The sequence below is a fragment of the Onychomys torridus genome, chromosome 8, assembly GCF_903995425.1.
Source record: "Onychomys torridus chromosome 8, mOncTor1.1, whole genome shotgun sequence".
NCBI classification, from domain to species: Eukaryota; Metazoa; Chordata; class Mammalia; order Rodentia; family Cricetidae; genus Onychomys; species Onychomys torridus.
The window spans coordinates 31038038-31052139 of record NC_050450.1 but is presented as its reverse complement, the minus strand read 5'-3'; the positions used below and the strand labels follow the sequence as shown (position 1 = coordinate 31052139).

Genomic DNA, 14102 nt, shown 5'->3' with positions numbered 1-14102 from the left:
AAGGCTCTTTCAGGTTCCATTTATTTAAAATCTCCACTGCTTCAATCTTAAATTTATCATTTAAATGCAAAATAGTATGAAAAGATCAGGTAGTTGAAGGTGAAATGGGATCAGATGTTATCTTATTAAGCCAGTCTTGCATTAGGCAATCGTTTAAACTTGTTTTAAACATAGTCCTAGGAGACAATTTTATTTATTATTCTTTCTGCTTTCTTTACTTAGGATACAACATCTGGTAAATCATGAAAGGGATTTATCTGTATTCTCATTTGTCAAACTGAGGCCAATAGGCTGGTTGTTTGCTGTCTATCAGCCTAAAGATTCCAGCTACAGAATTCCTGAACACTGACAATAAATTGATAGTTACTAGACTCCCTGCTTATTGGCTTTCAGAGATTGCATATAAAATCTGTCATTATAGATATCAACATCTGAGAAAGAAGAGTCTTTATTTTAAAAATAGTCTACAAACAAATATCAGACCTATGGTTAAATTGGGATCATGACTCAGGAGCTTCCATGGAGTTGGCCACAAGTAAATTCAAATGGTGGAGCTCACTTGTGTTCTATCCTTGGAATTAAATGGAAGGTGAAGACATTAAGACGTCAGTGACCTAGTTAAATGTTGATATCGTTAATAATTACAGATGGTTTAAGCACATTTTTCTTTCCCATGATATCAGTATGAACCATTTAATGGGTCCTATATTATAGACTATTTCATAAACACTAGGGCAGATGTTAAATAAAAACATTTTATTTATCTCAAAAAGTTCAAACATGGAAAATGAAGAAATGGGTTCATAATTATTCTGTTTAGGGCAGAAAGCATTACAATAGCAAGCCAGGGGAAGTTGCATTTGGATCAAAGAAACTCACCTCCACTGAGTCTGGCTGGCACTAAAGCCCTGAAGTGAGAATTCCTAAACTGGGTTGTAAACTAGAATAACCCAGTGATCCATTAAAATGTATGATGCCCAGACTTAGGAGAAACCCAGGATTCAGTCTTTCAAAACTCTCTTCTGGACATTCCCCTGAGATGAAACTCTGACTTCAAGAAGAAACAGTGTGTAAACTTAAGTAGGAAGTCTTTGATCCTGCTTGACTTAATGAAGATGGGGGCACCTCATGCAGGGAAGTGCTCCAGGGTAAGTGGTACATAGGCAAGGCATTAAGTAATCCATGTCACTTGAGAAAATTACTCCTCTTTTCCCTACTTCTTCCTATCATTTTGATTACTTGGAGGGGAAAAACATCTCAAGTTGTTGTTGGTAGGTAATTAACATGTTTCTAAAGTTGTTTATTTCTATTTTAAATCAAAGAGTGTGGATCTCAGGTCCAGAGCCTTCATTTGGTATAAGCAACAGTTTAATAATGAATTTTGATTTTATATTTAAGGTCATGTACCAGCAAGTACATGCTAGATGAAATGAACTTTTCTTTTTAAATAAATTTAAATAAAGTAACTAAATTTAGATAGATATAAATTAATTATAACATATGATTCTCATATATGGAAAAGCAGCTTGTGTGGTTATCAGGTATTGAAGTTTGAACATCTCTACTGCTAACAGAAAGGCCATTCAAACATTGGGTGATACATTTAGGGAGTCAATTTTGCCTCTCAGTTATTATCTATGTAATTTTGGGAGGATATTACCATTCTCTTCTCCAGGCCATGTTTCCCTAAGTGTTAAGAAGTCCATAAAGCTCTATAGCATCACCCTATAACAATGAGAACTATTTCCCTGTAAATGTACCTTGTTGACATCCAGGCGCATCTTCTCATTGTTGGCGTTAGCAGCTTTCTCGGCTGCTTTCTTTTGGCGCTGGGGTCCTCTCCCAAAGAAGATGTAGTTGACCAAAGCATATTCCAGAAGGGCCATGAAGACAAAGACAAAGCACCCCATTAGGTACATGTCGATGGCTTTTACATAGGGGATTTTAGGGAGAGTCTCCCTGAGGTGGGTGTTAATTGTGGTCATTGTTAGGACAGTTGTGATTCCTGAAGAAAGGAAAAGAAAGGAAAAATTAGAGAAACAACATTCCTGTTCCCTTACTGTTCTCACAAAAGCTGGAAAAGCTAGTATTATTTATTTATATATACTGATGTATTTGATGGCGGTTTATCATATACCAGCCTATCATATACCATCCCTGGAAATATGCACAAGTTAACTTATGGTGAACATGAATTGTTATGGGAAATTTCTTTTAATTTTTATTTTTCTATTTGTAGTTATTTATGAAGTAGGGGACTGGAAATACAAATTACATATTATGATAGACATGTATGTTTGGGAAAAATTAGCATAGAGAAGACCCTAGTTCCTATTCCTGCTGTGTCAGGGGCAAGAATGTAGATTTGCAGGGTGCTTCCTGAGGAATGAGTGGGTGTTTCCCAGGCAACCTGAGACTGGAGATGAAAGGTTACAAGCAGGCTCCAGGGCATCATGGGTAGAAAAACTTCATTCAAGAGAGTTCACAGCTCTTTAACAAGATTTCAAGATGTTAATAGATATATTAAAGAAGAATGGAGGTCAAATTAAAGAGAATGCTAAATACTGGCCAGATGTGTATGGACACATTGAATTTAGAAACACTGCTCTGGTAACAATGTGGAGAATGAAGGAACATAGTATACGACAGGTACAAAGAATACCAGTTAAATGGTTCCCATGATAATCCATATAAATAATGGAAACATGAAATTAAAACGGCAGGAATAGTTCTGAGATCTGTGAATACATTATATAGATGATACACAAATGGGTGTGAACATTTGGAAGCTGGAGGCAGAGGGTTAAAGAAACAGGGACCAGAGTGCTCATGTTTTTGAGTTGGACAGCTGAACACATAACACACAGATATGAGACATATAAGCTACAGGGGTCCTTATTGGAAATGTCACTCTGGGTCAGCTTATAATCTTGTTCAGTCAGCAGGTGTATCTAACAGTGGAGAAGAGCAGGTAGTCTCAGAGCTGCCACTGGAAAGTAAAGTCATTGGGATTCAGAGGCCTCCATATAGTACAGTTCAGCTTTGTAGCAAAACAGTACTGAGAAAACAGACAAAGCACAGACAGAGGCCATGATCACCCAAGTGGGAAGGCGCTGTCACCATCTGAACCTAGATGTCACCAACCTTCGCCTTCTGAGCTACCCCAAATCATACCTCAGAACTTTAATGTCATTTTCCGAAGACTACTCTGGTGAAGTTTTCTCATTTAATTCTGCTTCCTTAATGATTTTCATTTTGTTTTTAGTAGAACCTCATGAGTAGCTACATGAACATAAGTCTGGATGCTGGTTTTACTTTAGATAAGGTGCTTCCCCCCCCCCCCCCCCCAGATTTCAGATGTTCTTTAGTCATTTTGAAATACTTTCAATTTGATTTTACTTCTTGACATTTCTACATCACATTCTACTATATTATACACTTACTACATTTAAACTGCTGACTTTAATATTAATCTGAATATCCCTTGAAAATAGTTGTGTACCTAATAATACATGATTCAAATACAAAGATAATTTAAGCATTTCTCTTAAAGCATCAGTAAGTTATTTATTTGTACAATAGATAATAGAATGTTACTTTATGAAAACAGAGTATATTGTTTCCACTTCTTTATTAGCATTTTGTGAATACTAATCTTTGCATAAAGCAGCTTAGAAATATGACTACATACAAACCTTTCTCCAGTAAACCTTTTAATGATTAGGGGAGATAATCACAAAACTACTAAATAGAAATTGTATTTATGGTTAGTCTATATAGGTTTTTATATCATTCTAAGAACATGTATGACAGAGAACTTATTCCCCGAGGTCACTGCTCCTCTTTCCCTCCCTCCCTCTTGATCTACCCCAGTCTAACCTAACAGCATTCAATACTACCACTGTAAAACTGAAATCATATCCTGGCACTTACGTATTCAGTGTTTATTTCACATTGTATAACAGCAAAGCCTTCAGCCACACCTCTGAATCCCTTCACGACCCCTTCATTTCCCACCTCCTACTATCTTTCCCTATGGCCTCCCTCCATACTATCCTCTGCAGGTTCCCACTCACATCCCCAGTTTGTTCCAAGCCCTGAGCTTTTGTCAAGGGCTGGGACTGTCACCACTCAGAAATTTTTCTGCATCTTTTATTTTCTTGAAGTCTTTTCTCCTATAACAACTTCTGGGTGAGGTCAGCCTTGGTCATGGTAACACTCCCAGGCATAGCTACAAAGTTTTGTTTCCTTCTCTCCACAGACTCACCACTGTTATGTTTTGTGGCTCTTCAGTTTCTAGTTTTCTACTTTTTAAAAAATTATCATGCAAAATTTTAGATTTCATTGTGACATTTTCAAACATTATTTTTATTATACATTGTCCAGCTTCTACTCCAGCTCTCTGTTCCTCTTTTAGCTTTCCACTCTAGTACCCAACTTTCTGTTTTCTCTGTACTCTGTTACCCTCTTCCCTTCCCTCCCTCAACACCTCTTTTTCTCTCCTCATGACTTTGTTTCCAGTTCCATTCACACTCATGCACATACTTATACATACAAACGCCAAAAGTTAGGGTTTCTATATGATTAAAAAAATGTGACATTTTCCTTTGTGAGAATATCACTTAGTGTAATTTCCAGATCAATCTACTTTTCCTCAGATTTTATAATTTTGGTTTTTACAGTTGAATAAAGCCCCCTTGTGTATATGGACCACACTTTCATTATCCACTCTTTTGTTAGTAGACACCCGGGCTGCTTCCATCTCCTTGCTGTTAGGACTCTTACTGTCTTTTACTGCTAAGAATGTAGCTTTCACAGAAGGAGAAGTGTATCTTCAGTACCTCATTGTGTCAGCACATGGTAGATGCTAAGCAAATGTTTTTTGAATGCAAAATGAGTGGTTTTCTTGTGAGTGTAATGACTGCATCAGGATCTTATGATGAAGTCAAACAATCCCTTATTTTAAAGGGAATATTCAGAAATGTAAATAGTAAAATCTGTGCAAGAGGTCATACAATTTACTCTACTTGAATCTCATAAAAATGTTTATGAAATGTAATTTATTCACATCTGGTGTTAGGAGAGAAAAACACAGTCAGGCATATGGTGAACAATACTGCAAAGGATGTCCCAGCATTTTGACTCTTTTGTCTCCTGCCTTCTACATGCTGCCTTGAAGCAGGAATAAACCCTGAGAAAAATTGTTGCTTATACATTTGTCATACAGCACATCTCCATGCTGAGGTGTGGGATAAAAGGAAGCATTTCACAGGTGAAGGAGCATGGAGACAAATTGAGCAATTATGCAAGCATTATTACATGAAATATGTTTTGATAAGACTATCAAACTGATGAAACCAATTTCATTACCATCAGCTCTACCATTAACTAATTTTGACATGGAAGAACTTTAATTTGGGATTAATTGATTTAACGCTGAATCAGATGATCATCAAAATCTCACAGCTGAACTCTTGTAATGGGAAATGTCCAGTCTTACCGTACACCACAAAATTCTGTGAAAGGAAATTTGACATGATTACACACACACACACACACACACACACACACACACACACACACACATACCACATGGGCAAGGAAAGGAAAGGAGCACAAAGAGAAAGAGGAGGGGGAGAAGAGAGGGAGATGGGGAGAGAGGGAGAGAGGGAGAAACGGAAAAGGGGAGTGGAGGAAAGAGAGGACTCCACAGTTTGCAAATGGCCTACCTAATGCAACTCGTGCAGCAGAAGCATCATAGTTAATCCAGAAGGAGACCCACGAGAGGATGGTAATCAAAATGGATGGCATGTATGTCTGCAGGATGAAGTAGCCAATGTTTCTCTTCAGCTTAAAGCTGAGGGACAATCTCGGGTAAGAACCTAGAAAGGCAAGTTGAGAACATCGTCATTATCAATTAATATTTATAGGGGGCTTGCCATTAAAGGCCCATAAAAAGTTTGTACTTCTTCTAAATTTAATTTTAGCTACTGGTGAGGAGCATTTATTTCTGTAAATCTAATCTGAGAGCCCAGGTGTTTTCATAAGCAGTAGGACTCAAATGTGGAATACATCCTGTTCTTACCAGCAACTAAAGAATCCTTGTTCTCCCTGCTCAGTCTCATATATGGCACCGAAGACATCCACTCTCTGCAACTGTGAGGACAATGCAATGTGGAGCAGCCACTCTGTTCCCTCTTTCTACTCTTTCTTCCTACATTTACCCTGTAATTTTTTTAATTATAAGAATAAGGCTGTAGGTTCTAATGGAAGTATAAAACACCTTCAGAAACCATAGGCTGTATCTTCAGTCTGTGATCAGCACCCAGGAGTTTGTGTAGGTTTTCACAAAAATAATGTTATGGTTGGGGGGGTCACTCTATGAGGAACTGTGTTAAAAGGTCTCAGCATTAGGAAGTTGAGGAATCACTGGTTGAGAGCAAAGAAATCACTCAAGAAAATGTAGAGAAATACAACTTTTAAATAGGATTCATGGGTTATAAAGAACTCAATGTCATCCTAAGAATATAGCTCTCACTATGTACTAGGCTACCAAAAAATCCATCCAACAAAACATGCCCACCCCAAAGAGCAAACAAAACAAGTTTCTTAAACCTGAGTCCTTTGATGGTGGAGCTATGGGGAGTTAACATTACAGAGAAGACATAGGAGTGTGCAGTCTTGGAGTGTAAAAGGTTGGCATTGTAAAAGACAGCAGGAGAGACAAGGAAGACTTTCCCACCCAGTTATAGATTTTTAGAAACAGTGGGCTTATGGGAAGCTTCTGGGCTGTTTTTGTTTTTGTTTTTTTATTGCTGTTGTTTTTTGTTTTTGTTTTTGTTTTTGTTTTTCCCTACCCTCTTAAGCTAGAGACAACTTTGCATATTCAGTAAGTCACAACAGCTTTTGCTGGAAATGGTTTACAGCTGGACAAGTTTTTGGATCCTTAGCAGAAAGTCAATTCTCCAAATCCACAGTGATAGGGCTTGTTATTTATGTGCCTGTTGGATTCATTTCAAGAAGAAAAACACCAAGAGGAATATTCTAGCGAGCTTACTGCTTCCACTAAAGTAATTTCTAGCAAATGCATGCCTTCCCGTATCCTTTGTAGATGAGTTCGTGTGGCTACCCACAACATCACGGAGGTATGAGATTAAAGTGATAAAAGGGCCCGGGTCATCTCAACATTTGGGAGGCCTTAGCATAAAGAGAAGGGGGAGCTAATGAAAATCCCAAGATCTAAGGAAATGTGGCCTTCTAGGCTACTGGTCTTAGAGGATGCCATGCTACAGTGCTAGGTGCCGAATGAACTGTTCTCAATGCTGAATGAGCTGCCCTCAACAAACCATAATGATTGAAAAAAAGGTGATAAACAAAACAAAACAGAACAATACAGCTAAGTCTGGCCCAGCTCTTCCTTCCTCTCTCTTTCTGTACTCGATCTCGTCTCTGGCAAATGAGAAGTGAAGAGAAGGCTTCACTTGAGATTGCCTTCTGGAAAAAGACCCGTGTTTCTGAATGGTACAATGGGGTCTCTTGGGAAACAGGAGTTGTAGCATGGCTTCTATATTGTTGGTTGCTAGGATACAGCCTCAAGAAAAGGAATCCTGAAAAAAAAAAATGTGCTGAAGTTCCTTTTGCGTAAGCCCTCCCCTCTGCTACAAACCTGTGGAGAAAACCACCTTCTTGGTGATAAGTTTATAATCTACGATGGAGAACTGAGGAAGTTCGATCTTCGTCACCCCCGTGACTGCATTATCATCGCCTCGCCAGTAAAACTCAATGTCGTCAGTTGTATATCCATCTGTAAGAGGAAACACACAAGTTCACAAAACAGAAACAAAACACATAGAAAGAACACCTATGTAGCAGCTGCTCTCTGTATGCATCAGAACCTGAAGTGACGGCATGGTGTGTGAACTAGCAATCTAAGCATTTTCAAGTCTACTGGAACATTTCATCCTCATACAACCTCGTCAAAAGGGAGGTATCATTAGACTCACACATACAAGGTTTCAAAGGCTGAGAGAAATGAACAGCATCTTCCTTTTAGAAGTAGGAAGTGGTGCACATGGGGTTCAGATGTAGATCTATCTGGTTGTGAATCTTCCCCTGTCTATGAAACATGATCACATTATTACATGACCTTAGATCATGTGCAAGAGATGATAAAAGAAGAAAAATTAAGCATTCAAGTGGTTAGTTTAGTGCTGAATGCCAACAAACCATCCCACTGTAATATAGAATATTTGAATTGTAACATATTTGGTTTTATGTCAGAAAAGAAGTCATCATGAAGAAATGAATAATTAGTTTTCGATATCCGAGTACCATATCTCCAAAAACATCTCTTTTTTGTCAATGAAGATTTTTGAACCTTTAAAATGCTACTGGTTCTAATAGTTCTAGCAGATCTGAATGTATAGTGTCCATTGAAAAGCATACTACATTCAGGAAGCATTCTACCATTCATTAAATAATAATTTGTGGTACTCATATTATACTCATCATTGGATATTCTCAGGTGAAAAAATTCTGTATAATTATGATACTTTCAATCCCTGATTCTTAACATTTGAGCACAGAAACCATGAATGCAGGGAATAGCATGTATAAGACTGTAAACCGTATTTTCAGAGATATATGCAACCGAACCCAGTGCATATTAAAAATTAATAGATTCATCTAAAGTGGCCCCAAATATATCCCTCAAGCAAAAGCACGCACCATATCTTTACATATGGTGTCACGTTCTGTCTTTAAAAATATTTTGTATCTGGATAGCTGAATGTTACAAGTCTGTAAACTGGTCCCTTAACTGCAAAATCAGCAAAACAAATTAGAGACTCTTTAGGTTCCTTGCTTTTGGCTTGTTATTAAATAATGTGGCATGGATAACCAGAATACCAATCTTTAAAGACTTAGCTGCACATAAATCACAATCAATAACCCACTTCTCTTTCCTGATAACAAAGGAGCTAAATTTCTAAATATCGAAAGTAAATAAAGTAAAAAGCTGTCATTTAAGGCGCTCTCTCTCTCTCTCTCTCTCTCTCTCTCTCTCTCTCTCTCTCTCTCTCTCTCTGTGTGTGTGTGTGTGTGTGTGTGTGTGTGTGTGTTTATATGTAATTGTTTCTGTGTGAGTGCAAACATGCACATGTGAGGGGCAGAGGACAAATTCTGGTATTGGTCCTTGCCCCTTCCACCTTGTCTGAGACAGATTCTTTTGTTTTCCTCCTGCATTGCCAGACTAGCTGTCCCACGAGCATCTGGGGATTCTCCTGTGTCCGATTTTCCAGTTCCACAAGAGTGCTGAGATTTGAACTGACGTTCCCATGCTTGTACCACAAGTTTTACCCACTGAGCAATTTCTCCATGCCGGAAAAAAAAAAAAAAAAAAAAAAAAAAAAAAAAGTTGTGATAGCAGTAGGATGTTTTCCATTTTCAGCACAGATTATAGTTCGGCTCAGATGATGGTAACTTTAAGGACATCTGAAATTCCATCCATTCATAATAGCATATCCATCTCTATTTGATAAACAAATATAGGCTTTAAAAAGGACACAGTAAGCATTAGTTTGGCTGGGTCCACAGTGTAGGATTTTGGTGAACTTTTTAAAATATCTGTTTACTTTCAAATACCATAAACTATATTGAAACACAATTGTGGAGTTTTAATTGATTATGTTTTATTAGTATGAAGTAATCTAGAGATCTTTTTTTGGTGGATTATCTGCTTTCACATAAAACTTTGATTTGAAAGTAAATTTCAAGATTTTATGTACATTCTAGCGATAAATCAATGGCACAATAAAGAACTTCTCAGCAGAGAATCCATACCCTATAAAAATTCTCATCCCAATCCTTAAAAGAGGGGTGTCTCTCTCAAAGGACAAGGGTATTTTTTGAAGGTTGCACTTTTCCTGGTATTAGGTGTCTCATGGTCCGGACTGACATCTCAAATGCAATCTAATATATTTTCTGTTTTTATAGCAATATCTCAGTTATAAGATAGTTCAGTCTTTGATAACACAATTTACAATAAGAGAAAGGGCAATAGTTCCTAGAAGCAATCAAACCAGGTCCTTAGAAATGCGTCCTAAAATTGGACTTGTCATACATAAAAAGGGGTATTTGTGAAGCAAGAAGGCACAATCAGTTCCCATGGGAAGAGTTTAGGAAATAGTCATTACCACTTATGGATCTAGTCAAGGGCTGTTAAGCAGATGCTAGACACCATCCCTTTACTGAGAGCTAAAGCCTCAGAAACAATGAATCTGGGTTTATCATCTCATGAGCATAATAATCAAAATGCTTGACATAGGGACTCTCTTTTGGTCTTAAGTAAGCATCCTGGATAACTGTATTTTGGGAGGAACTTGAAACCCTTGAGAACCACCTGTCTCGTACCTGAAGATGATGATGATAACAACTAAGAAATAATAAATATGTTAAATATGGCTTTTTTCACTATGAACTCTAAAATAAAAATATTTTCTTATATCAATACTTACAATTATTTTATAGGGGAGGAGTATTTATAAATGTTTTAAGTTTTGACTGCTCATATTGTGATATTTATCCTAACTTGATACCAGAAAATAACTCAGATCATGAAAGATTACATAATGTGCTTAAAGTCACCTATCTGACATGTGACTGAGTAAGGAACTGTTGCCATTTTGGTCCAAAGACAGCATTCTCCCACTACACAACCCTGCTAGGGAACATAAAACAAAAAATATGTTTAAAAAGAAGTAAAGTGCCTGCTTTGTAATGCACACAAAGGGTAAAGAACTTCAAAGCAAAAGAGGAGAAATGAGTCCCCAAATATTTCCCATATAAAGGACGAAAGCTGAGCTAATAAAGACCATTTCGACCCTTCCAACTCCCTCTCCTCCTCCCTCTCTTCTTCAGTACTGACCGTTTTCTCATTCACCACTGTGAATATTCCACATCTGTAGACAGAGGAATTAGAAAATGGGAGGCATTTCAGTAAGCTAGCATAGGCTGTGCTTGGTATTTGTTCACCTAGTGGAAGCATTATTAAGAACAACATGTACGTGTTTGACAGTGTTTGCTAGTGATAGTGGCTAGGGAAAAGGCACTCAGAAAAAAATCATTATGTTAGTACAATAATGATTTAATGCACATGTTGATTTGAGTGGACAGTTATTTATAATGATGAGTTATCCAGGTATTTATATATTATGGACACACGCACCCACACCCACAAACACCCTGACTATACATATGTCTAAGTACTAAATAAATACGTTCAAAATGGATTTTTAAAACTTCATAAGAACATTTAAGGGTTACCCAGAGGTTCTTTATCATGTATTTCCTCCTGTTTTGCAAAACGACTTTACCTTTATTTATTCTCTATTTTCTCTTATATAAACTGGGACAGTAATAGAAATAACAGCTACTTTATAGAAGTGAATTACAAGGGAAAACATTACATAAGTTTTTGAATTTTTATTGTTTAATTATTTAAAATTCTTTTTCAAGTTCACACAAGGTATATTGATCACTTTTACCTCAGTTATGTCCCTTAGCTCCTCCCTTCCCACGTCTGGAGATTTCTGTTCTCTTGTTTTATTTTAAACTTGATAACCCATCAACTCCAATTGTGCTATCTCTAGATTCCTGGGTGTGAGGTCAGCTACTGGATTGAGATTGACCTTCTAGGAGCTATATGACCATTAAAGAAAATGAGAGTCTCCTCTCATAATTCATATAAATTCTTATAACTGTATAGGAGGGATAATTTTGATAAGTTTTAGATATTAATTATTAAGATGAATGGCATTTAGCTGCATGCCATTTTATTGTGCTTCCACAGAACAAGGGACCACATGATGAGAAAATTAGTGATTTGACCACATTTGTAGAACTGTCCTAAAAGCTTGGAAATTGATAATGAAACATTTAAGGTCACATTGATGCCCAAGATTTTGGTATCTAACACAATGATGCAGCACATTGCACACATTTATTAGCTACTGCTAGTCTTCAAAAGCCAAACTGTATCATTTTGGTTAGCTCAGGCTAAAATATTTCCAGTGAAAATCAAATGCATTCTCACACACCCTCTGTTTCTCCAGATGAAAGAACAATCACCCCTTACTGAGTGAGGGCAGGGAAGTTAAAAAGACAGTTCCATATACTACTTAGGATTGGCTTAAAACAGACCTAGTTTTCTCCTTACTTTGAATTTTCTCTAGAGAAATGCTTAGCAGTCTCTCAGAGTGATTAAAAACTAGGAGAAAATATATGCAAATGTATATGACCTGACTTTCATAGCATTCATAATGAAAATAATTAGATTTCTTTTACAATACATCAGACAGTAGGTAGCCATGCACTGAAGGGCTTCAATAATGTCTCACAAATCAAACTTACCTTTTATATTTCAATCATAGAACTCCTAAATCTGATCCATTATGCTGTTTTGGGTTGTATCATCAAACCCAAAACCTACATACTGAATTTAGATGGGCTATGAATGCATAAAGCACAAGTGAATTGCAATTCACCTGGAAGAGTAAGAGCGACGAGAACTCACACCGTGATGTCACTTCTGATCAGGAATCACAGGTATGTACATTTACAAATGAGTATATAGGAAGCATGAATTGGAGACATTTTTGCTTCTAAATATCAGTCAATAAATATATTATCAGAGATCTAAGGAGTACGAATGACACCGTGAAAGACAGATAACTAAACATATCCTTACAGGTGTGACTGTTTTATTATGCAACATTCTATTTTAAAAAGTTTTACCTTTCTTTACTGTCAGTCTACACATATATTATTATTTATTAAGACAATGTTCAATTTTATAATTTGACTTTGCAAATAATATGTACCTATGCCAAGGTATTAAACCGTGAAGACCAATGAGAACACTGATAAGGGACAAATTGCTGACTCCACAATTTATTTTTGATAGTGGGACATTAAAGTGGCTTGGTCCTCCCATAACTTATCCAAGATTTGTTTCCCAGTGAGATTGGAAATGTTTTGCAGTTTTTATCTACATTTACCTGTCACTATCATCATTCTCAACACTTAGCAGTTGTTTTAACCTACTAGCAATATCTTGTTCCAACCAATTGGCAGTGCATGAGAATCATAGCTCAATGCTATTGGGAAATTCACAGTAGATATGAGTTCCTTTGTTGGAGAATCATATAGGAAGCATTTGAACTCAAATTCCCTGCCTCTCAAGCATATAAAATAGTGCTTTGAAAGCTTTTCTATTCAATCACTTCATTTCTAAAAATTTGCCATGTAATTCCCTCATAACATTTTCAGGTGGTCGCTATGAGTCTTTGAGGGACTGTTAGCAAATCTTTATTTCTTTTCTAAGAAACATTACTCTTAAATTAGCTTTGTATGGAAAAGGGTTCCATAATCCATGCATTCGAAAATAACAGCACATTTGGGCCACTTGTTATAGTCACAAAACATTTGACACAGTAAAGGAAAGGAAACCATGAAATACATAATCCATTTAATTCTATTTATCCCTATCATAGCTTGAACTTGTGTGGCTAGAAAAAAATAACTATTTGAAAACACCCATCCAAATGCAATCATTCCATTAAATATTTGATGGGAATAGTTCACACAATGCAGGAAATCCATACATGGTTCTCTTAGTAATTCCCACCACGCCTCAAGAGAGGCACATGAGAAGACCTATGAATCCTTACGAGTAAAACTGCTTTAGTAGATTAAACATCATTTTAATCCAAATAAGTTTCTAAGACAGAGAAAATATTTGCAATAAAAGAGATGGAACTGCCTTTTGTGAAGCAAAGCAGACAGACATTTCAGGGAGGTAGCTTGGGGAAATGGTTGCAAGATTATGATGTCTACATCAAGTGACCATGATTAGAAGCCTACAATTAGAATGGACTCCAACATATAGCAGGTCTGAAAGTCATGCATTTGCACAACTTGTCCAATTTATGACACATAAATTATTACTATTGCTTTGTTTAAAACTGCTTGGGAGCCAGGCATAGTAATACAGTTATGTAATTTCAGCATTTTGGAGGTCAACACTGGAGGACTTGGTGTTAGAG

The 14102-nt window shown here is 36.8% G+C and overlaps 1 protein-coding gene across 4 annotated transcripts in view; it reads right to left on the bottom strand.

Annotated features, from left to right (window-relative positions):
* Gabrb2 (gamma-aminobutyric acid type A receptor subunit beta2) overlaps nt 1–14102 on the bottom strand; it is a 224499-nt gene that overhangs the window by 31384 nt on the left and 179013 nt on the right. For all 4 annotated transcript variants that reach the window (XM_036195349.1, XM_036195352.1, XM_036195350.1 and 1 more), the window contains exons 7-9: nt 7667–7804; nt 5730–5882; nt 1761–2005 (exon numbers count right to left, since the gene is read on the bottom strand). In XM_036195349.1, coding sequence (XP_036051242.1) covers nt 1761–2005; nt 5730–5882; nt 7667–7804 — 536 coding nt within the window. The remainder of the gene's footprint in view (nt 1–1760; nt 2006–5729; nt 5883–7666; nt 7805–14102) is intronic.